We start from the raw sequence: 25679 nt of genomic DNA, 5'->3' as shown, positions 1-25679 counted from the left end.
TAACGGTTAACTTTTGCATTAGAGAGTTGGACAGAAAAGGGATGAGAGTTTGTTGCTAGACGGGTGCTACGTGCCCGTCGTACAGGTGGAAGGATGCAAGCAGACAGTTCAGAGGAGCAGTGACCACTGATGTAGCGATAGAAAACAGATAAAGAGGCAACAGTGCGGCGAGGAGACAGAGGTTGAAGGGAGCCAGTAAGAGGAGGAGAGTTGATGAGACGAAAAGCCTTCGACTCCACGCTATTGAGAAGAGCTGTATGTTGGGAGCCTCCCCACACATGAGAGTTGTACTCTAAACAGGGGCGAATAAAACCCGTATATAAAGTCAACAACTGTGCAGGGGTAAAGAAGGCACAGAGTCTGCTTAGCACACCTAATCTCTTGGAAGCAGATTTTACAAAAGATGCAATATGATCTTTCCAAGATAAGTCCCGTGTGAATGAAACCCCATGCATGTTCAAGGATGATGCAGGATTGAGCTGGATATTATTAAACATTAGTGGGTACTCTTGTGGAAGGGTTGGACGGGTCGATAGGTGTAAAAATTGAGTCTTTTATGCAATAAGAACAACAAGATTATTTTTACCCCAGTCAAAGATACGAGCCAAGTCAGACATTAGGTGTGCCATAGCCTCATCTCTTGTATGTTGAAGTAACTGCTGAGATGGACGTTGCAGAATCTGAATGGAAAGGTGAAGGGTGGAATCATCAGCGTACGAGTGGATAGGGTTAGATGTACAGCTTAGTTCATTGATGAATAAAGGGAAGAAAGTTTGTGATAGGACAGAGCCCTGAGGAACACTGCTGATAGATCTAGGAGAAGAACGATGGCCGTCTACAACAGCGGCTATAGAATGACCAGAAAGGAAGCTATAGATGAAGGCACAGATAGAAGGATAGAAACTGTAAGAAGGCAGTTTGTAAATTAAAGATTTGTCCCAGACTCGATTGAAAGCCTTTGAGATGTCAAGTGTAATGACAAAGCTTTCGCCGAAGTCCCGAAAGAAGGATGACCAGGAGTCTGAAAGGTAGGTAAGAAGATCGACAGTGGTGCGTCCCTGACGGAACCCATACTGACGATCAGAAAGAAGATTGTGATACGAAAGATGCTTTAAAATTTTTCTGTTAAGAATAGACTCGAAAACTTTTGAGACAAGAATAGACTCGAAAACTTTTGAGACACAGGATGTTAAAGCAATTGGACTATAATTAGACGGTTTGGAATGGTCACCCTACTTTGGGACTGGCTGAATGAGAGCAAACTTCCAGCAAGAAGGAAAGATACAAGGTGAAAGACAAAGGTGAAAGAGTTTGCCCAGGCAGGGTGTAAGCACAGAAGCACAGTTCTTGAGGACAACAGGAGGGACTCCATCAGGCCCATATGCCTTGTTAGCATTGAGGCAAGTGATGGCAGAAAATACATCAGCTGAAGAAATTTTAATGTCAGCCATGAGGAAGTCAGAGGGGGGAAGTGATGTAGGAACAGCACCAGAATGGTCTAAGATGGAATTGGAGGAGAAAGTCTGAGCGAAGAGATCTGCTTTTTCAGTTGAAGAAATAGATACAGAGCCATCAGAGTAGAAAAGAGGAGGGAAGGTTGATGAGGTAAAGTTGTTATAAAGGTTTTTGGCAAGGTGCCGGAAGGAGAAGGAAGAATTCGAGTTGGAGAGTTGAGAGCATTTAGTACAGATGAAATTATTTTTAGCAGAGCAAAGAACAGACATAGCATGATTCCAGGCAGAAACATTAAAAAAATGTGATTCAGGGCTGGGTTGGCTTCGGTACCTTTTATAGGCCCTCTCCTTGATACAGACAGCACTAGAACAAGCGTGATTAAACCAAGGCTTTCATGCATTAGTCAAAGGATATGAGAAAGGAATGTATGCTTCCATGCCCAAGAGAATAACCTCCATAATGCGCATGGCACACTCAGATGGCTCCCGGCCATGGAAGCAATTATTATTCCGGGAAAATCAAAGAAGTACTGCCTGAGGGCCTCCCAATCCACAGCTCCAAAGTGCCACAGACAACGTTTCTTTGGAGGGTCCACAGGCCATACTGGAGCGATTGGACAGGTTAAGGTAATAAGGTTATGATCGGAGGAGCCCAACGGAAAGAAAAGATAAACAGTGTAAGCAGAAGGATTCGGTAGAGGTCAATTAAGTTGGAGCTCACTCCAAGGCGGTCAGGGATACGGGTAGGGTGCTGTACAAGCTGCTCTAGGTCATTAAGGATAAAAAAGATGTAGGCTTGTTCACCAGGTGGATCATTGAAAGGAGAGGAGAACCAAAGGTGGTGGTGAACATTGAAATCTCCTGAAATGGAGATTTCAGAGAAAGGAGAAATGGATAGAATGTGTTCCATCGTAGCAGTAAGATAGTCGAAGAATTTTTGATAGTCAGTAGAATTAGGAGTAAACAGCACAGATATATTTAGTCAGAGAATGACAGGAGAGCCGAAGCCAGAGAGTAGAGAATTCAGAAGAATCATGTTCAGGAACACGAGAGCAATATAGGTCGTTGTGTACATATACACAACAGCCACCTTTGGCTTTGAAAATGAGTATAGAGAAAGTAGGAGGATACAGAAAAAGGTTTGCTGTCAGTTGCCTCAGACAGCTGAGTCTCGATAAGGAAGAGAAGGTGAGGTTTAGAAGAGGAGAGGTGGTGCTCGACAAAGAGAAAGTTAGAAGAAAGGCCGCGAATGTTGCAGAAATGAAGAAGTGAGTCAGACAGTGGTTCCAGGCAGCTCATAGAGTCGTCACCGGGAGAGGGGCGGATGGTGGGGGCATTTATGGTTTCCCCCCCTGGGGACTCCGAGGCTTGATTTATGTCCTTTTTTTTTTTTTTTTTGTTAATTTTGAAAAGGAAGTGAAGTGTGTACTGTGCATGTAGTTTGGTGTTGACAGTTAGAGAAACTTGTATTGAAGAGCATGCTGGCCTACTCTGTGTTACTGAAATACTGAAAAAGTTCAGCAAAGGGAGATGATCAGAAACTAGTCCCGTGGGCTGATGAAACGGAAGCTCCAGCTCTCCCTGTCATCAGCTTTCCATCCACCTTGGGAGTTCTGCCCTGCTCGACTGGTGCTACAGTCTACTTCTACTGCTTTTTGTGATTTGTTTACATATCATTCAGTCTGTCTGTCTCTACTCTGTCCCTTTGTTTGCTCTGTACGTGTTCTGCTTTGTTTTCTGATATTTGGTGTCTGTGTGTCTGTCATGATCTCTTGTACAGACAGACTGACAGACACCAGTTTTCATGATATTGGACAGCATTTAAACAGCAACATTTAATCTAGTATTACCTCCATTATGGTGTTCCAGCTTGAGACTGTGCCACAGACTCCAGTTAGTTTAAAAGTAAATCATCAGCCTCGTCCCTTTCATAGCCTTACATGGTCAGATAACTCTAGGCATCTCTCGAGAACTGGACTATTTGCATGGCTGAGAAGTCTTTCCACTTGGCATTCGAACCACTAAACTTCGGACACTTTTAAAAGACAACCAGTTACAGTAGTGATCTGTTCCTTTTCATATATAACAAACATACATACAGTTGGCTGGAACTTAGGCATCCATCAGAAAATACCGTTTTTATGAGACTAAAAAGTAGAATAGCCTTGTTTGAACATAGCCGTTGGAAAAATAAAATTGAGTTGTAGAGGACAGTATTGTGACAGAGAAAATATTGTTGATGCTTTAGTGATAATTATTTCCATATAATATCTTTGCACAATTTCACAGCTTCCTTCACTTAGTCACCTCTTATCCTGAATTACCCACTTTCTACTTCTTCTTCTTCTTCTTCTTCTTCTCTCTCTCTCTCTCTCTCTCTCTCTCTCTCTCTCTCTCTCTCTCTCTCACACACACACACACACACACACACACACACACACATTGTTCCTCCCTTTCTCTTTCCTCTCAATTTCCGTCTTTGTTCTCCTCTTTCATTTGTCTACCTTCTGTCTCCATCCTTCTCCTCCTACCTCATTCATTTCTTTTCTCACTACCTTCCTCCATCAATTTTGCTCCCTCCTCTTTTATACCTTTCTATCTCCTCATCCTCCCTCACTCTTCCCTTTTGCTCCGCACCTCTCCTCTCTTCCTCTATCCCTCACCTCTCTTCTTCCTTCACTCACCGTCCTGCGTCACCCTCAGGTATGTAACTAGCTGGATCGATCGCCGTGAAGTGCAGAGCGAGAAGGCTAACTTGATGGTCCTCTTCGACAAGTACATCCCGACCTGCCAGGACATCCTACGAGTCCGCTTCAAGAAGATCACCCCCATGCCGGAGATCAGCCACCTCATGATGCTCTGCCAACTCCTTGACTGCCTTCTCACACCCGAAACAGCGCCCCCTGACAGCCCGAAGGAGTTGTATGAACAGTACTTCGTCTTTGCGCTCGTCTGGGCCTTCGGTTCTGCGCTCTACCAGGATGGGGTGAGGCAGTTTGGTGGGTTGGTTATAGGGTGGGGAAGGGGCGAATTGTATCGTTCTGTTTGTTAACTCCACCACTTCAGTGGCCTATTTTTTACCGCTCTTCCCTCTCTCTTCACACTCCTTTCTCAGTCCCATTCGCCTTACATTGCCCAGTCACCCTTTTAACCTCTTATTATATATGGAATTTAGTAAGTGGTTCCAGTAATTTCCATATGATTCTACTTCCTAGATGACTGTACCCTATTCTTCGTCCATGTAGCCTCTCCCCCGTCCCTCTCCCAATCTGTACCTTTCCCTCTCATATCCGTGTTTCACCCTTTCATATCCATGCTCTCCATCAGAGCACTGACTATCACATGCAGCTCAGAAAGTGGTTGCAGTAGTTTCCACAAAATTTGCCTACGTTTGCACCTTATTGTTTTTTTTTTCTCATTCATTACCTACAACTACCCCGCATCGCATACACAGACATCAAGAATGAAGGCTGGACAATATCCACCAAAGAAACAGAACAACATTTCAGCACACTAAGCAACAACCACATCACCAACACTGACAAGCATATAAAATTTTAGCAAGATTATACTTAGCTCAGAGAAACACAGTATTCCACGAGACAACAGATGACACTAGAACCCACACCTAACGCCGGAGATTGCTCGCCTCATAAAACAACGCGACTCACTCAAACATAACTCATTTCACTCCCCCCCCCCCACAGACACAGGACATCATCACAAGGTTCCGACAATTTACCAACGAAATTGACAACAAAACTAACTCAAAGAAACCAGAAAACTGGAAAGTCTTTGTAACAACACTCAGGCACTCCAGCGACCCCTCCCGGCTGTACTTACACTTAGTTAATAGTATCAATGAATAAAAACGAGGCACCTCAAAGCTCCACGCCGCCATCACCTGTCACCTCCAGCATCCAATATATCCCGTCTTATAAAGAACTAGCAGGGAACATGGCATTGCCCAGAAAATAACACATGACCGCGCATAACAGCTTTGCCTGAAGGCCACTGCCCTTGTGGCAGACGAGCCTCGGGGTCCCATTTCACCCATTGGATCCACGTTCCTCCTTGGGCCCATTTCCCCTTCGATGTGTTCACATGGACCTATTCCTTCCATGTACCTATTCTCCCACTAACCACCCACTTACTCATCAGAGACCTGTTTTCCCACCACCCACCCACTCTCACCCATCTATTCCCCAAGGAACTATTTTTTCCACTACCCACCCACCCACCCATCCTGCCCACCCACTCACTCATCCACGCTGCTCCATCCTGTCCACCCATTCACCCATCCACGCTGCCCCACCCTGCAGCAACACAACCACCCAACCCTGCCTCTCCATCCCATGCGTTGTAATAATTGTTGTATGATTGTAGGAGAAAGTTAAAAACTCTATAGTAACTGACCCCCAAGTTCCACCATGTTCACTTGATTAGTTCTAATTTCGGCCATCAGAGGCGCCTCTTCAGCACCTTTATAACCCACAAATAAATTTCCGGTGAAAAGTTATCCCTGTTCAACGTCGTTGGAGCCCTCCAAATAGTTGCCCGAAATTTCCATGGTGGACAAGCACACCGACGAACGGGTATTCATACTTTGAAAAAATAGATAAGAACAGCAGACATACTCACGTACCACTACGCAAACATGTCACCTTACACATAGTCTGAAAAAGAATCTTCTTTGTATAGACAGTCCTTGCCACTTGATCACAACGTAACCTCCTTCACTCCAGTACTGCCACGTAACGTTATAAGTAAATTTCAAGAACTCTACAAATAGAAGGCTGGATAGCGTCAACATCCCACATGAGAAATATTTAAAACCACATGAGATGCAGACCCTCACAAACATCAGCAATTACTCATTCGCACATTGTACATTCCCAACACTGGCAGCATGGAACAATCATTACTCTTCTTAAACCAAACAAGTACCCGACACACCCTTCTTCGTAGGACCCATAACACTACTTACTGAACGTCTCGTTTTTCACAAAAGTGTATTTTATGTCCCCCTTGCTTCCTCACAACACAGCTTTCGAACACTTCACACACACCATGACAACCAGTCTCACACAATACTCATCTGACGGCATCAGCTTCGTGAGACCCGCACAATGTGCACTTTTTGCAACGATAGACATACTGTATGTAAAGCCTTTGATGCCATCCTCTGACACAAACTAATCACCAAAGTCTACAACACAAACATTGCTTGCCAACTACCTATCTGGTAGACAAGCACATGTTACACACCAGGGTAAGTCATCTTGAGCACAAAATTTCCATGGCAGAGTTCCACAGGGCTCCGTTTGTTTTCACTCACACTTTTATACCAATACACGCATGACATTCCCACACACTAACCGACCATAAACATTGCCTCATATGCAGCTGACATTACCATAATAACCACGCACCACATCTCGGACACAGCTTGCACACTGCAACAAGACTACCTCAACAAATTTCAGGCGTGAGTCGAGGACATTAATCTGACTGCTTTAGCAAGATCAAGCTCTACACTTATTAGCTCTAAACTTATTACCAGCAGGAATCATGAACACAGGCATACCCCTAACACCACACTTAATATACCTGTGACACACATTCCCTCCACTACGATCCTTGGAGTGATAAATGACACTGGATTCACCTTCAAGTACCACATACAAGACATCAAGAGGCAGTGCACCCCTAGAATTAAAGCACTCAAGGCAATTATAGGGACAGACTTTGGGCAACAAAAAGAAACATCCTGCCTTCTCTACAAATAATAAATCAAATCAGTGATGTCCTGCGCCTACCCAGCGTGGTCCCCCATCCTAGCAATTATCTATTGCAACACCTTGCAGATCATACAGAACAATGCTCCACACATGATTATTGGCTGCACCAGTACTGCTCCCACAGCTCAGTTACACTTTGAAACTTAAGTTTTCCCTGTTACAGAATATTCTGAAATGACAGGCACACAGTTCTATCCTGCAGCCCGCGCTAACAAATAAACAACTGTTATTATTTGGCAGTCACACAACAAAAGTAGACATAATACAGTCACCACAAAAAAACATTATTAGACACTTCAAAAACATCCCACCTCCACATTTTCCAACTCTAGTTATCAAGAAACACCCTACTCACTTATTTCACGTGCAAGGCAATACAACCCCTCTATCAGAATAGCATATTGCAAGCCCCCTTCCGCTATCCATCCATCTGATGTTCCCTTAAATAAAGCTGATGGAATTCACCTAGTTAGGATTCGATCATCCAACTCTCTTCAGTTACCAGCTTAGATTTGAGGTGGGTGGAATTACAAATGACACGTGTCCCACTTGTAGAATAGGCTCATTCAGCGTAGCACTCATTATGGAGCGCTGCACAGCATATGTCACAGTGAGACGCAGACACAACATCAATGGTGTAGGAAACCTATGGGACGACCCGGAGGGGCACTTGCTTACTTACTGTCCACGGGTCTGCTGGATCAGGCATGACTAGGATTAGAAAAACAGGTATAACAACTTTCCACACTTGCCTCCCATCCCTCTACCCTTTTATCTCCCTCTCACTCCTCTCCACATGAACATCACTTAGCGTGCAGAATTCAGTAAGTGGTTCCAGCAAGATTTTCGTATGCTCTAGTTCCATTCTGCTTGCACTTTGTTCTTTCTCTCTCGTTTTTTTTTTTTTTTTTTTTTTTTTTTTTTAACCTCCGACACCTATTTCTTGCTATTCCTTTCCAATGCAGTTTTCGATCCTCTTCTTTGCCTGTCACTTTCTACTTCCTTCCCTTTCCATTTCTAGTTCCTTCCTTCTACATTCATACTTCTTCCCTCTCCCCCCTCACATCCTTCTTTCGTCCTTCCTACATCCCTCCCCCCATCCCTTCCGACTTTCTTCCCTCTCCCACCATTCTCAATGCCCTCTCTCCATCAGAACATCGACTACCGCGTGGAGTTCAGCAAGTGGTTCCAACAGGAGTTCCGCACGGTAAAGTTCCCCTCTTCCGGCACTGTCTTTGATTACTTCATCGAGCGTGAGAGCCTCCGGTTTGCCCCGTGGTCTGAGAAAATACCAAAATTTGAGCTGGATCCGGACACCCCGTTGCAGGTGAGCTCTGTACTGGTTTATATCTTTCCCATCTCTCTTCTCCTCTTTTCTTCTTGTTCCTTTTCTTCTCTTATCATATCCTCTCTCCTCTTCTCTTCTCTTTTCTTGTATTTTTTCCCTTCTTGTCGTCTGCCTTCCCTCTCTTCTTCTCTGCTCTCCATTCCTCTCATCCGCTATCGAATTCTAAGGATTTTTAGGCATCATCATCATCCTAATCCGATTACTTGCCAAAATGTAGGATATCTTTTTTTTTGTAGTATTTCCATAATACTTACAGATCCCCAAAGTTATGTAAAAATCTTAGTTTACCAATATGTTAATAAATGATAAAGTTGTACTTTTAAATATCTGTTTACCGTAATTACTCTCACAGTATAACCCAAGTGTTTATGATGATTTCTTTGGTGATATCAGATTATAGGATGTATAACGAAGGGTACTGCGAGTGTTGCTTAGGAACGTAGCCATGTGGACTTTGAAGTCTTCTTGTCGTTCTAGCAGTTCACTTCATCTGAAGGCACAGTGCTATTTTGTAGTGCATATTTTTTTAAACTGTGTTCAAGAACATGAAGAGCACAGCAAAGAATATCGTTGATATTCATTATCGTCATCATCACCATCATTGTGACCCATATTCCCACCTAAAAGTGGGCGTGTGGTAGGATCCAAAATACATGGAATGAGAAAGCTTGCAAAAAAAAAAAAAAAAATAAAAAGGAGAATTATCAACAACATGTCCAGTGAAATTGGCTACATGATCATCATTCAAGGCTTCAGAATCTTGACTCTACCTTATGAACATAATCATCTTCACATTTTCTGGTGTGCTTTTCATTACAAATATGATTCACATATACAGTACCTGCCAGATGTAAAACAGTCACACAGTCGACAATCTAGTTGAAATACAAAACGAAATCACTTGGCCGTGCAGTCTCCTGAACCTACGAGATTATCACCAAATGCGAGTGTTAATTGTGTCGGTAATAGTATTTTTATCATTATTATTACTTTTTTCTTGATTCTGTGTTGTGTCATATATCTCGCTTCAGTTAACTGATCTTTATTACTAGAAATTCCGAGATGGGTATATTATGTGTCGGATTGAGATTTTATAGTAATAATTATGGTCTAAGGTTCATATAAGTACAATGATCCTCGTGAAATCATTTGAAAAATAGACATGTTAATTAATTTTATAGTCCATAGGCACACACACATAAACTTTATGTAAACAGAATGTTTATTGTTCAAGGGAAGTATTTTTCATGTTGAGAAAAGATGAGAAATTTTTGTTCTTACGTAGTAGCAATTTTTTTTACCCAACGGTATTATTACAGGACTAAATCAGGCTTATATTATTATACTGTCTTGTCTATCTACTTCATTATGCATTTCTTTAAATTTATGAATGGTTTTAGCACACACAATTTCATTTGATGGCTGGTTCTGTGGGTCAGTTGTTCTTATTGGGAAACTGTACTTCCTTACGTCCGTATAACCTCATATACATGCAGTTCTCAGCTCTGTCCTTTTCAATCCCAGTCTTCAGGTATTTTGTATTTTTTCTTGTCATTTTCCTTGCTTTTTTTGTTTTTACACACTTTTAATTCTTCCAGTGAGGGTAAAGTCAGTCATTTAAACTTCTCTGCAGCTGCAATCCCACAAGCTATGCACCCATTTTATGGCACATCTTTTGCACATTTTCTTTTTTTCTTTTCTTTTTTATGTTAGAGCCATACAACTCCAGCATTTTCAGATTTTAGCCAGCCCAATGTTATAATTATATTCTTAATCGTGTTTTCGTCCACATAATATTACTTTCATACAGGCCAATAGTATGCACATATTTCATACCTTTTTTCATATGGTCTTTATGTGATCAGTTTTACCTGTTGATCTGCAATACGATAAGTAAGTAAGAGCACTGAAAACATGTCTGGTTCTTGCTGGAGAAAACTTTGAATTATACCTTCACTGCACTCAAACCATTAATGTGTTTGCATTTTCGCTGGTATAGTTTCTTCCCAGCCCTACCACATTTCCAGCTTATCCCACCAATATTATTGTCCCTCACGCCTGCTTCTTTTTCCCCGTCTCGACACTGTCATTCCTGGTTATTTTAAAACATCCGTTTTCATAGTGTATAGTTTCCTTTCCCACCACCACCGCCCACCAGATTGCCATCCCATATTACTCAATTCTTTGCTCACCACGACCACTTCTTTAGCCCCTACCCCCTTTTGACGGTTTCAAGGTGCGACGCAAGTCACGCAGTGGACGAATATATATATATATATATATATATATATATATATATATATATATATATATATATATATATATATATATATATATATATATATATATTATGGGGCCCTTAATTAAGCACCAAAAGGGATAAGATAAAGTTTGCAAGAAAACTAACTTAACTTTACTGTACACTATAACATACACAACCAAAGAAGAAACCAGGGTTCGTTATACAAAAGGGAGGATTCATATAGGCCTCAGGATACAAATATAAAACAAGTTATTTCATACCTAACCAGAATACACTCAGTGGAAGCTAAGTACTCACAAAGCTCGAGGAAACGTGGAGACTTCGAAGGTTAAATCAAGATATAAATCACACACTAGTGTAAAGGGAGGAGTGAACCAAAAACGGGAAATGGTACACAAATTGTGTGTTTTGTAATCAAAGTCACGTACTGAGTAGTGCTGGGGAAAAGTGCAACACAATGTGACAAAAGTGTAACGTGACAGTAAATGTGTACTAATGTGTACAAATGACAAAATGTTTACAGGGATGTGTGTACAAAATGAGACTAAATGTGTCTCTTCACATTTTCCTGGAGCTTATAAAGGAGACTTACTCTGCCTTTCTCAGCTAATTAACCACTAGGCTATCTTAAAAATAATCTCTGTCCATACAGAAACAACAGAGGCACCTGCTACCAATGAGAGCCTTATACACTCCACACAGAACCAATTGCGTGCCATCAAGAACGTGACGAATGCGCCATTTAGGCTTCTAATTGGCAAACATCCCTACTTTGCTCCTCCCACATTATGTCACACCCACAGTTCAAGGACAAGAGGAACTTTCTGCATAATTTGTGAGAAAAACATCTATCTATCTATCTATTGCCAGACGCCTCAATCCCGTTTGGGGTGGCCACAAACAAATCGCCTCCAAGTCGCCCTGTCCCCCGCCATTTCACTGCCCTGCTCCCAACTCACACCCTCCTCTCTCATATACCTCTCCACCCCATCTCTCCATCTCATCCTCGGCCTCCCCCTCCTTCTTTCCCTCTCAACCTCACTCACATACACTCTCTTCGTCAGTCTTTCTCCCTCCATCCTCTCCACATGGCCAAACCACCTCAGTGTGTTCCTCATAACGCTTCCTATCACATCCACATCAACACCACAACGCTCCTTTATATCCTCATTCGTCAGCCTGTCTCTCCATGTGACTCCACAGGCTCCTCTTAAATAACTCATTTCCACTTCTCTCACTCTTGACTTGTGTCCTTCCAACAACGTCCAAGCTTCACTTCCGTACGTTAGAGTTGGTATCACAATACTGTCATGTAGTAACTTTTTCACTTCCATGCTCACTTCCCTGTTTCTTATCACTGCTTTCAAAGAACCAGCAACCTTTCTTCCCTGCTGTACCCTTTCAAGCACTTCACCCTCCAAACCTCCATCCTTACTCATCATACTACCCAAGTACTTAAACGTACTCACATTTTCCAATTCCTCACCATCCAACCTCTCTGTACATTCACTGACTTCACCTATCTCAAAGACCATCACTTTACTCTTCCCTACATTCACCTTTAGATTCCGTTTCTTACACACTCTCTCAAACTCATCCACCAAGCCTTGCAGCTCCCCTTCGTCTTCACTCAACAACACAGTATCATCTGCAAACAACAGTACAGGGAGTTTCCAAACACTATCCTCTCTCACCATGGCCACTCCAACATCCACTACCCTACCTTGTACCTCTTTTATTACAAAAAAAAACCATCTGTTGTGTTATCAGTCGAGAAGACAAAAATTGACCACTGGGTAAACACAGCTGAGGACCAGGGTCACCCTTTACAGGCAGCAAAACTGATAAGAAAAAAGATTTGTTCTTAATGGCTCCCTCTCTCTCCTTTCATTATCACCTTATCTTCTATTTCACCCATTCGCTACTGGGGTAACTACGCCAGTGACAATATATATATATATATATATATATATATATATATATATATATATATACACACACACACACACACACACACACACTGTAATCCCTGTATTTTCCGGATGCCCATATTCTGGACACCCCACTTACCGGACATTGTGGGCCTGGACCTTCAGAACCCAAAAATGGCCAAAAAAAAAAAAAAAAAAAAAAATCCGAATTTTTTCTCACATGTAATTTGAAATTCCCGCGCGGTGCCAAACAGCTGTTACACCATGGACCCTTCACCCCTTCCTTCCTCCCCCCTTCCCCCTCCCCTGTCAGGGTTGCCATTTGGTATTTTTCATTACCAAATGTGGGCCAATTTGATAATGAAAAATTCGTTTGGTAATGAATCAGAATAATGCATTACCAAACGGATTTTTCACATGTGTGAGGATACACAGGATGGAGTTGGTGGATTGATTGCTCTCTCTGATTAAACTGCTAGCCTATATAGCATGAAAATAATAAACATGCTGTTAATTATAAGAAGAGTGATTACATGAATTTCCACTTGTATATATAATTAGTGAAGAATAAATGCTAGCTCTACGAATTTGGTAATGAAAAATTAAATTTGATAATGAAAATTGAGAAGTTTGGTAATGTGGCTGTTGCGATCTGGCAACTCTGTTACCCCATCATCAACAGTCACAGCCTAACTCCAATCGAGAGCAGATGCTTATCATAATGGAAGCCACATGTGCTCGTTTTTTTGTGAATAAACAGTGAATAAACTGCAATACCTCGCCACTAGACCACACGGGAATTTACAGTGTTGTGAAGTGTTAAGAAATTAGAATTTAGAGTGCAATGGGTTAACTGTGGGGTGTACACTGGCGGTTGAAACTGGCAGTTGAAAATGGTGTGGTGCAATTAACAATGTGCAGTGTTAAACAATTATAACTCACAGTGCAAAGAACTACTGTAAATGCAGCACAACACTGGATTACTGTACGTGCTTCAAGAGCATTTTCACCACTGCCAAAGCCAGAGAAGGCAGCCATAGACGTGCCGTAAGTACCCTGGCTTCCTTTTCATTTATTTCATGCTTTATGTCCATTATTGGTGTGAATTGGGTCTTAAATAGGTTTAAATATGTGCTATGCATGTCCGGTAGGGAGTTATTAAGGTGGCTTTCAATGTTAGGCTGGATTAGGGTCCTTAAGCACCAGTCCAGGAGCCAGGGACTTGTTGTAAGTACCCAGAATGTTTAATATTGTATAAACTCACCTCTAAAGCCTCATTCTCTGGTTCGTTTGCATTTATTTCAGTCTTTTATGTCCCTTATTGGTGTGATTTGGGTCTTAAATAGGTGCTATGCATGTCCAGTAGGGAGTTGTATAGGTGTTTTTCGGAGTCAGGGTAGGTTAGGGTCCAATAGTACAAGTCCGGGAGGCTGGGGCCCACTTTCCGGACGGGAGCACTTTCCGGACATGCTTTTGGCTCCGTTACATCGGAAAGTGGAGGGATTACATATATATATATATATATATATATATATATATATATAGATAGATAGATAAATAGATAGATAGATAGATATAGATATAGATATAGATATAGATATAATCCTAAGATTTTTTCTAACTTTTAGCCTATTTTCTCCTTTTCTTTATTTTTGTTCTTCCAATTTCCGTAAATTCTGTGACATAACAGTTTTCTACATTTTTAAAAATCTTTTTATTTATTTCACTCAAATAACTTTGTAGAATCAGCTACGTTCACACCGGAAGGCATTATCTTTTGTCTTTGTTTTCATTATATGCAAACATGCGAGTACTTCAATAGGTGTCTGTTTCAGTGTTACCCATAATACCGTTGATATAAACTAAAACATTGCAGGAGCTAATGCTGATACCTGTGGGACTCCATTTGACTCCACCCTTGAGTTAGAGTCATTGATTATTTTCTTCATTTTTGTTCATCTACAAATGTTACCATCCGTTTTACGACGTTTCTCATAACTCTTTAACTTCTAGTTTCTGAACTAGTCGTTGACTGGATACATGATTTAAAGCTTCCTTGAAATATAAAGGAATATAGTTAACACTTGTAGGTGTGTGTGTGTGTGTGTGTGTGTGTGTGTGTGTGTGTGTGTGTGTGTGTGTGTGTGTGTGTGTGTGTTCATCTATTTGTATTCACCTACATATATTTTATATGATTTGAGCTACACGCATTCTCTCTTGCCTCCAGCGTTACAACAGTTCAAATTATCTTTTAAAAGTATAGATAATTTTAGTTATTACGTCACCTTCAACCAAGTGATGTAATTTTGCTATGCTTCTCTTTGGGAAACTATACTTTCTAACATCACCCAAACGCCTGGCATAGCAGGTTTACGGTGCGATCTTTTGTTTTCCCATCATCGTCTATGATATAATCATCTCCATGAATCCTTTTACTACCATGTGAACACTTATGTAACATTATCATGTCACTCTTTCCTCTCTCTTACAGTGTAGGTTGTTTAAACTGTTGTAACCACTTCTCATACTGCAATACCCTCATGAATGGTACCATTTGCGTGGACGCTATGCATATTCTCTAATTTGCTGCTATGTTTCATCAAGTGGGGAAACCATACAACTGCAGTGTATCCCAGTGTGTCTTACCACTGTGATTGCCGGACCCTGCAAGCGGTAGAGGCTGGCAGGGACCACCGACTCAATATTGCGCAAGTCTCTGAGTAAGTCAATCAGAAGAGGACTGGGCCAGACTGGAGCCCCCAGGGCGGCCCCAGCAATATTCCCTGTGTGTAACTAGATGCAAGTCAAGGTTTCCCAGAGACTGAATTACATTCACAAATATTAGATTGAAATTTTTTATAAATACTTGAAGATTCATTATATGTAAGAAGCCAGTCATGATATGTCACCTGTTTCATCGTTTTAGACCCCCTAGGGTCCTATAACAAACAGTTTGACTGCTCTGTTTATCAGTTTCTCTAGTATTTCTTCACTCATAAGGTCAATGCTGTTTTTATGCACACCAGAAGGTTATATGCCCTTCTAGTTATTTTTTTCATATGCTGTTCTGGTGATAATCCTTGCTGTATCATAGATCCTTCTCCTGTGTTGTTTTGCCAGTGTCACGCATCCTCAGTTTATATCCATCTTCTTACATCCATCCATCTCTGTCACGTGGCATTTACCAGCACTTAATTCACTCCTCCATAACCGACTCCATGTGTGAAGCTGATCCAGGTCTTCACGCAATTCCCTGCAACTATTCTCATCTACAGTTAATTTCATAATTTTTGTATCATCGACAAACATATTCACATATTATCAAGAGTCATTTTGCATATGGTTTACTTATATCAGAAACATGAGGGCCAAAGCTGCCCCTGAGACACAGCCTCTTACTTCTTTCCATGATGAAAACTTTGCTCATACTGTACTTCTCGTTTGTCACCCACTGCGTGTGTGTGTGTGTGTGTGTGTGTGTGTGTGTGTGTGTGTGTGTGTGTGTGTCCAATTCTGATTGTAGCGAAATAGACACTGTCCCTCATTAGGCATAATTTCTATATTGATCACTTAAATTTGAAATCAGTTGGATGGCAAATTCTGGACATTCATTCCTCGTGTGTAGGAAACTTTTCTAACATTGTTTCAGTTGTTTTCACACTACGTAGGTTGTTACAGCACTGTGGTACATTGGTATACTACGGTACAGAGGGATTGCGTTATCCATGTGATCAACTCTCATCATTCTCGTTATCCCCGAGGACTGTAAAATATCCAAAGCTCGCCGTATATGCGAAACCTGTCAAGTATCGCATGGTGCAGTAGCGCATCGCAAAAAACGAAAACTGAGGTGTCATACGCGGTCCTTGATTCAGTAATCTATATTTTTATTGATATGTTCAGAAACTGGTATCCCTAGTTTAATATGCATAAAAACTGTTATATCAATCTCCCTACTAAAAACTGATCTTTCCAATTTTTCGTAGTACTCACCATGCATAATAGAAATCCTACAAGATTTCTTAGCTGAATATGCCAGTGTGATCATTTTGGCACATATCTATGCAGTCTCCTACACCAATATAATTGTCAATATGATGTATGCATTACAATTCTGAATAATATTTTTTTTAGCTCTAAAGTGACAAAAATTGAATGATATGTGTGTGACAGGTTATATAAACATCTGAACAGCTGAAACTGATTTCTTGTGCTGAAACAGAGGAAGAACAGCCCACATGAAGCAAACCATTGCATCACTAACTCAGCCCATGCCTTAAATGTTCTCAGGCTTCTGAGCACTACATTTATGGGCAATAATTAATATTTTTTTAGCTCTAAGGTGGCGAGAATTGCTTGTGTGACGAGTTGCATTTACATTCGAACAACTGGGTTGAGTTCATTCAGCGTGTCTGGGTCTAACCCTTCATGCCTGGGGGTTTTGCGAGCTGAGCCCTTCCCATATGCTTTTTTTTTTTTTTTTTTCCCCTCAGAAGTTCCCTGTTTTCAACCAGTCATAGCTCAGTAACTACAGAACCTAGAACAATCAATTAAAGATCAGAATACTCAACAGTCCTGCTTCTTTTCATTGGAGATGTCCCCAGGTCTCTAGATGGAGGCATTGTGAAGGTAGGAGATGGTGAATGGAGGTAGCTTTGGGGTACACAGGAGCTGCGTCTGTAGGAACTGACAAGTCAGTGGCTAGAGCGAGATAGCCGAGCGCCCTGGCCGCACTCAAACTCGCTAGCACTCCCACTTGTCCCACTAGACCTATGCACTCCTCTGCACCTGCCCCATGAATGAATCTCCCATATCCCATACAAGTGGCTTGCTCATTTTATTCGCTTAATTCCTTCATCTGTTCCAGAGCGGCAGTGTCGTAGTGTCATACGGTGTGTGGGTGGGGAGGATACCAAGACTTGTACATTACGATACACAGTACTTGACGCAAAATATTACTTTCACACTCATTGAGCACGTTTTCTATACCTGTAACTTTCATTTTCACTTGAGCTTATTTATTATACTAGTAGCTCTCCTTATCTTCTAGCATTGTCTGTATAAAGGGCACTTATTTGTCTTAGTTGTTACTTCATTATAGGAATGACAGTAAATTCTTAACTGCTTTTTGTCACAACACTTATTTTCACTCAGCTCGTTTTCTGTATCAGGGTTTATACACTATGATGCAAAAAACTGTACAATAACTGTCCCGAAAGATCGCTTTCATTTGAACCCCAAGACTTATTTCTGTGCCGTACAAGAACCACCTTTACGTTTCACATCAACACTTGTTTTCTGTACCGGATGACACAAACTCACTGTACAGTTTTGGTCATAACATATTCAGTTTCGTAGTTTTCCATATCTTCTACAGGATATGTATAATTTGTCTACAGTCATACTTTACTAAATGAATATAAGTCCTAATTTTTGTAAACATATCTACATTGAAATTTTCCTTATTTCTCTATACCACTTATTGTTTCCATCTTTATGTACAACTTTATATATGCTACATTTCTCCACACTCCCAGGAAGTGTCAGGCTGTGGCGATGTGGATGGTGGTGAGAGGGTGGTGATGCACAGGAGCTGTGAATGCAATGGGAACGAGGCTAGGGGGCTGTAAAAGGTGGCCAGGGCACATCACTTTACAATCTCTGCCGTAACTCTTATTCTCGGAGGTCATCTTTCCAATCTATGATAACGATTCTGTCATATTTAAAACTCCCCCACCCGAATTATCACTCAACCCCTTCCCTGCATGAGTAGGAGGCAGGACAAGGGTTGAGGTGTCACAGACCATTCAGTTGCCGAAGGCGGCAAGCAAATAGGACCGTGAGGAATAAAAAATCATTCCCACCCCTCCTGATTCTATGGAAGACTGGCAGTGTAGCTCACCCACCTCATAATGCCTACTACACACACACAGGGCACAACAGAAAATGGGTGGGCCTTCAACCGCTGGTGGGAGATGCAAAGCGACGGTGTCCATTATGCAAGCCATCCTGAGCACCTGTTTTATAACGGCTTTCGCCATCATCCGAGCTTTAAGGGTTAACCATGTCACACTTTTTGCCCCAGCATAACCTAGTCAGTTGTGGGGGAGTGAGGAAGGGCTGTCCGAGTGGGTCATGCTGGCAACCTACTGGCTTCTGTCGGGTATGGTCAAGGCACACAGTTGGGTGGCTGGCAGTCCAGAGTTTTTGGTCCACTTTATGCCGAGGATATTAATGATTTTTTTTCCTTTTGAACTGTTTTCCGACTATAATATGTTTGTCATGATTTTAGTTCGTATCACCAAACCACTGCAATAGCTAATATTTTTTAAATTATGGTCACTAAAATTATGAAATTTGCACATTCCCTGATGGAGCTTGTTGGATCAGAAATTTTCTAAAAAAATTTAAGGAACTTTTTCCTTAATGTGTGGGAGCTACATGACGTATTGAAGATGATGATGTATTAGTATAACGTTTGCCGCACGTTTTCCTACATACTACTAGGGAAAATGAGGACTAGGCAAAATTATCATATTTTGCCAGTTTACTCATTTTACTCTGATAATATTTTACATTATATAGCGAAACGATACACAATATTTGAAGTACAAAAAAAGCTATCTAAATTGTGTGTTACTGCTGAGGTCGGCTTGGCAGATTTTGCTGTGCACCAAAACTTTACCCTTCGCCCCTGCCTCGCGCAGACTGGACCATCTGGGTAAAATTAACACTATGCAGCCCTGATTATCCTCAGTATAATCTGTGCTTCACATTTCTGAGTCATAATTAAAGTGATTAGGCACTGATTGGTTAAACGTAAAAAAAAAGAACGAAAAAAGAAAAGAATTGGAAGAGGTGCTGTTTTAAAGAGGTAAACTTTGCATCTATCCTCTCTCCACCCAGGCCCCAACAAGCCATGCTACTTTCTCACCGGGCTTGAATGACATTTACCCCCACTCAGTACCTGTACTGTAGAGCATATTATAATATGTAATCCTGTATAATACTATCTTCTTAATCCACAAAAGTGTCAGAACTTAGTGGTTCAGTGATCGAGGGAGTGGGGGTCAAAATTCACATAAGAGTAGCTAGTCAAGGATCCCAGGACCAACATTTTCCCTTCCGTTTAGTTATTAAAGTTTCACGGGGTCGCGAGTCTCATGAGGGGATGTCCAAAACCATTTGCTCGCGGATAACGTGACCCCTCTGTACAGAGCTGGTCTAGTTGTGATGAGAAGGAGCAAAAATATACGCTTTTTTCTAATAACCAGAGTAGTGCACTGTAGATTGTTGTAATGGTGAACACCAAGGTACTGTGCCTCTCGTACTAAAAACATACAACTATTGCACTACGGACTTTTGACTGCCGTGGTCTGAGGTTTGACCGTGATAAGATCTTTAAGTAGCATGGACACCATGTATTTTCAGATGCAATAATTTTGTGAGTATCCACAAAAGTATCGTACGGTGCCAGTCTCTGGTTCAAGATGTACAGTAATCTCACTTTGTTATTTTGTGAGGAATTGTTGAAGATTTATGACACCAGATTCAGGTGGATTTTGTAAGCACCACACCAGAGATACAGTACCGCAAAGAATGTGGTAGGAAACAAATTACTGGATGAACATTCTGCTTTCAGCAAATGTAGTTCACGTCTATATGGTACAGTAAGAATTCTCATTGCTATCAGTGCTGTGTAGTTCATCTTTCTTCATTACTGGCCAAAACCAGTATCAGGTATAGTGCATTTGTATGACTTTTGTGGACACCATGACTGGATAAACAATGAAGGTGGAGTACCTCACCTGTTCCACCACCACCTGCTGAGAAATAATCGTCGCAGGTGCTACACTAATGCTGTTCAAGGTTTGCGGTTCCACTTCAGACTAACGCAGCATAAACCAGTCCTACTGATAAACAGTACCCCTTTTAAAACGGATTATAAAGTGAAGCGTATAGTAATTCATTTACCTAATACATTTTGTGTCACAGGAATTTTTTTTAATACGTTTTGTGACACTGGAGTTTTTTTTTTTTAGTGCTGTTTAACTGTAGGTGCTATATTCATAAAATAACTTTGTTATGTACAAGCTGGAGACAAAGTAACAGTAAAGCTTGCACACTATTAAGAAATTAATATTATTCATATATACTGTACTCGTATTTCTTTCGAGTCCTTAAACATGAAACTAATACCACATGCTGTACAAGATCAGTGTAGTGGCAGATGTGTGAGTGTGGTGAGGATGACACTGTGTTCCCCGGCAGGAGCCTGGCCCTCGAGTGTTATCGGTGAGTCTTCCGCTGACCCCACCGCCCAGACCGTCTTGTGCTCCGTCCTGGCCCTCTCCCCTTGGTTCTGTCTCAGTGATTCTCCCTTACCTCGCATATCCACACCCACTCTCACCACATTGCTTTTTATTTTTCCTAAAGTCCATCTCTGTGCTTGTGTGATGCTTGAAATTGCATCATTTTTTATATTAGGGGTTCCATTCAGAATAGTGCCTTCTGTTACACTGCAAGTGAAGCCCACATAACTACCTGTTTCTCTGTACTAAGATGAGAGTGAGGTATGGAGTGTGTGTGGTAAGACCAGGCAGCGGGGCACAGTCTCTGGTGCCCTTGATCAATCTTCACTCGCCTCCAATTCAGTGCATGAGACCCCCGGCGGCAGTGTGGCCTTCTGCGTCCCCGCTCTCACTATATTTTGTACCTGCCACTGCTTCCCGGTTTCCTGTTGCGTCGTCTGTGTCAACCTGTGTGCCGCCACTCTGTGCCATTTCTGTGTGCCATCCCCCATAGCCTCTGTCCGTCCTAGCCTCACTGCCAGGCCACTGATTTACGACTCCACTCTTATATCGCTTGTCACTGCCGACTGGGGAAAGTGCGTATGCCGGAAAGCAGTATTCATAAAGTCTTGGAACTAAACCATGCATGATTCTCTTTAAAAAGTGCATGAACTAAAGACTCGTTTGTAAGATAATTAAGATCCGATGGGATAACCTAAACCTGAAAATGTACATTAACTGCGTGTATATATGCCTGTCCCCTCAACACTCTCCACCTTGAAACGTTTTTTTATGTTGCCGAGACGACGTAAGCAACACCACTCATTCTCGAAACACTAATTCATCTTTTGTTTTTCTGTGGTGTCCTCATCTCATCGTGTCTAAAGGATTTGCGAGGAAATGTGAATGTGAGTTACCCTCCTTGCGCTACTGTCTTTGGCCTTCGATGTGTCGGCCCTCTCCCTCTTTCTCTCTGGCCTTATGCTGATAGTGTGTCCGTGTGGATCTGTCTGTAGTGTCCGCAAGAATCACTGTCCCCATTACCAGTCCGTTGTGGCATGTCTGTCCTTGTGGTCGATCTCACATTCCCCAGATAATCTGTCCCTCTGTTCACCTAGGCGATGAAAATACCGTAATTTTTTTTTCTATATTGCTTATGTTCGTGCTTGTCCACATGCATTATTCTTGTACATTTTGCACATAAGTTTAATCACATGTATAAATATTTCACCAAGATATGTAAATTATGTATATACAAAATCAAGTTTGTCATTTCTGTACATAGCTGGAAAGGGCTTTTGTATGTCTGTCCATGAGTGTACACATAGTCTGGTCTGTAGGAATGCTGTATGCCAGAATCCATATCACCTTGTCTCTTTTCCCACTTCCTTATACTCTTCTTTGTCTCTTAACCAGTGCCGTTTTTATTTTTACGTTTATTGACAAAACTAACGTAGCTATACTGTAGGTGTGCCATCCTACACTGGAATGTTAAAGGAGTACAAAGGAAAACAAACAAGAGACCTGTTGGTCATTTTGAGGCTGTTTGTTACAGGGAAAGGTATACCTAACAAAACTATTCTGAGTTAAAGACATGGATAACCACAGTGTTCCTGTTTCATCCTGGATGTATATGTTTGGTAAGATTTGGTTCTTAAATTTTCATCAGTACTGTACTATCTGAATTTGTTTTACGAACATACTGGAGATAGAGTTTCTTTCTTTTTTTTAAATATTCTCAGTTGTTGGTAGTACAGCTGTATAATATACAAATGATTTAAACATTGGTTATGCTGGTATGTTCTGGCTAAATGTATATACAGATAAAAACGAGAAATAGCTACTTGTTGTGTGACCAAAAAACAGGGCTTGATTTCCAGCACCACCTGCACACTCACTGCTGACACAGAGACCCATTTTGAAAGACCATCCACTTTTGAGCTAGACGAGAATATGGACTGTAGTTTTATGGACTTAACAGGCTCCATAGCACCTCTTGTCTGTCAGTTTATTTAACTGTTTATAAGTAACCAGTGTAAAATATAAAATCACCGTACTGAAGAAATTAATGGATATAATTAATCCATACATCATGAGAGGTCTGTTAAGTTGATTGTAATTGTATGCCAGTAGTTAGTGACGTCACCATATTGCTATACTGTAAATAATATTTTCTTGTACGCTATGCATCTAAGCTATGTCGATATTAAAAACGATGTATTTGAAAATACCATACGAGAGCTTGTAATGTTCCAAATTAATATCGAAGAAAGAGTGTTATGGAGCCATCTAAGCCACAGAGAGTATGACCCTACGTGTGTTTATGTGTTCACCTGCAGAGTGTTGTTGTGTGCTCCAGCATGCCTCAGCCTCACCCTCGTACAGTCACCACCCATAGTTTCTGCTCTCCCTCCAGGCCTGCCTCTGGCTGGGGGGATGTTTTTGCCACGGTTTCACAATGAAGAAAGACCTGTTGCTACTGTAGTAGTTTGGGGCTTCTCAATACTGCACGAGTAACATTGCATCAGCAGCTGTTCCTCATGCAGTCTAGCAAAGCTTTGAATTTCAATCATGACACTATAATTTTTTCACCTTAACATGGCCCGGATTATCACCCCTACTTCACGTAGTGCAGTGGCGAAAAGAAGTGGTATGGCTCTACATCCATTCCATAGCGGAAAGAAGTGGTATGGTTGTACATTCTTTCTATAGCACTTCTTCATGATTACTGCCATATTCTGCTTTCAGTCCATTCCTTCAGCTAAGCGTGCAAGATGGACATACAACAATTTTAGACAAATTCAGAGTTAAAAAGAGTGTTGAATACAGGTCTTTGTAAGTGTCAAACCCTGCCTATCGATTTTCCTTCGGCCATTGGTAGGATTTGAAGGTGAGCAAAAGTTATGGCTGATGACTGTACGTGTCTTCCAGTGTACATTGTTTATAGTACTTTGCCTTGTATCCTTGTCCCCATAAGTGCTGTTTGCATTAGACAAAGCTTGACAGTACTTAGATATTATGTACCCAAATGCCTGTAGAGGGTACTGCATCTGTACTGTTAATGTGTGTACAGTCTTTGTATACCCAGTCTGTGAAGTGTCTGTAATTTATATACCTGGTTGAATCACCTTCCAGTACAGTAAAGTAGTTTACTTATATACCATGATCTGTGTTAGAAGGTTGTTTCTTAGGACAGTGTAGAGTGTAACAAGACCAAACTATATTTCCATGTTCCTAGTGTTGCCAGTGGAAGAAAGATTTTTGGCACCTCTTCCTAAGCGACATATCCAGCATATTAAACTTTCATAATCTTTATGTTATTTATGTCTTTTGGTACCAACAAAGTTTGCATATATAACATAAAGGAAAATGCTAACGTGCCATATGCAGAAATAATATGATAAGGAAGGAGTTGTAGGTAGTCTCACAAGCTTACAAGACTATAGTCCATTTGAGACGAGATGAAATAGGTCCTGAAATAATATATATATATATATATATATATATATATATATATATATATATATATATATATATATATATATATATATATATATATAAGAGATCATCATGTTCTCGTTAGCTTATCCTGTCCTCTTCATAATTCAGAGTCTTTCTTGCAGAAACTATGTCTCCTTGAATAACAAAAATTTTTTGCCATTATCATTAGCTGTATATGTTTATGTGCAGCCTTCTGTATAAATCTTTCAAAAGTTAATGGAATGTGGTTGATAAATCACGATAATGATCACCTTTTTACACCTTCAACTTAACGGTGGGTTAAATATCTTTCCTAGATTTTCCTCAGTGAGCCTTAAGCTCTGTTTTTGGTAATTTCCTGCTGATTTTTTAAAAATTAATAGTATCTCTGACAAACATGCCCGCATGTTCAACCTGAGCTGAGTGAATAGATGGCGTATATGGAATAACAATGCTCTTCAGCATTTCTTGTCATTCAGTAGCAAGGTGAACATAGATTTGCAGGATAATGTTTACAGTTTTGCCTGTGAGGAGCTGGAGATGTACACCTTCGTGTAGAAGCACCGATATGCCGTGGCACCTCTCCTGCTTGGTTATACAAATGTCCCTCAACTCCTTCATTATCCCACAAAAGAAGGATGGTGGACTGCAGAAGGGCAACTTTAGTCTGCAGTCCATTGGGTTCACGTTTCAGATGAAGCTGGGATTACAACAGCAATAACGACAACGAATACTAATACTGTACGTTACCGAATACTAATAGGTAATGGAATACCAGTACTATAAAACCAATTTTTTCCAGAGCATTGTGTTTTAAGCTTATGCAGTGCATCTTATGAGCAACCAGTGTTGCAATTTACAGAAGGTTAAGGTAAATATAGTTTGGCACTTGTGAATCTCGAATATTTTGCAGAGATGAATATTAAGTTTGGTCCATTAGATTAGGAACGGTATCGTAATTAAGTTCTTCCATCAAAGGTACCACAGTGTGCTGTGATCAGAGCTAGTAGTCCTGGATGTTGATTCACAAAATTTTTATGATCAATTACCATTTGTAACGAAGATTTGTTTTTTTTTTTTTTTCTAGAAGGACAGGTATAAGAGAGTGCTG

General features: G+C 41.0%; 1 protein-coding gene across 1 annotated transcript in view; it reads left to right on the top strand.

The window, feature by feature from the left end:
* Positions 1-25679, top strand: part of Dhc93AB (Dynein heavy chain at 93AB) — a 289061-nt gene that overhangs the window by 73098 nt on the left and 190284 nt on the right. The window contains exons 33-34 of the mRNA XM_080266572.1: positions 4158-4440; positions 8409-8582. Of these exons, the coding sequence (XP_080122698.1) occupies positions 4158-4440; positions 8409-8582 (457 nt within the window). The remainder of the gene's footprint in view (positions 1-4157; positions 4441-8408; positions 8583-25679) is intronic.

The sequence above is a fragment of the Coenobita brevimanus genome, chromosome 21, assembly GCF_032717465.1.
Source record: "Coenobita brevimanus isolate Jiangsu-jjx chromosome 21, ASM3271746v2, whole genome shotgun sequence".
NCBI lineage: Eukaryota > Metazoa > Arthropoda > Malacostraca > Decapoda > Coenobitidae > Coenobita > Coenobita brevimanus.
Note: the sequence above shows the minus strand (reverse complement) of the source record. Positions and strands in the feature narration are given on the sequence as shown.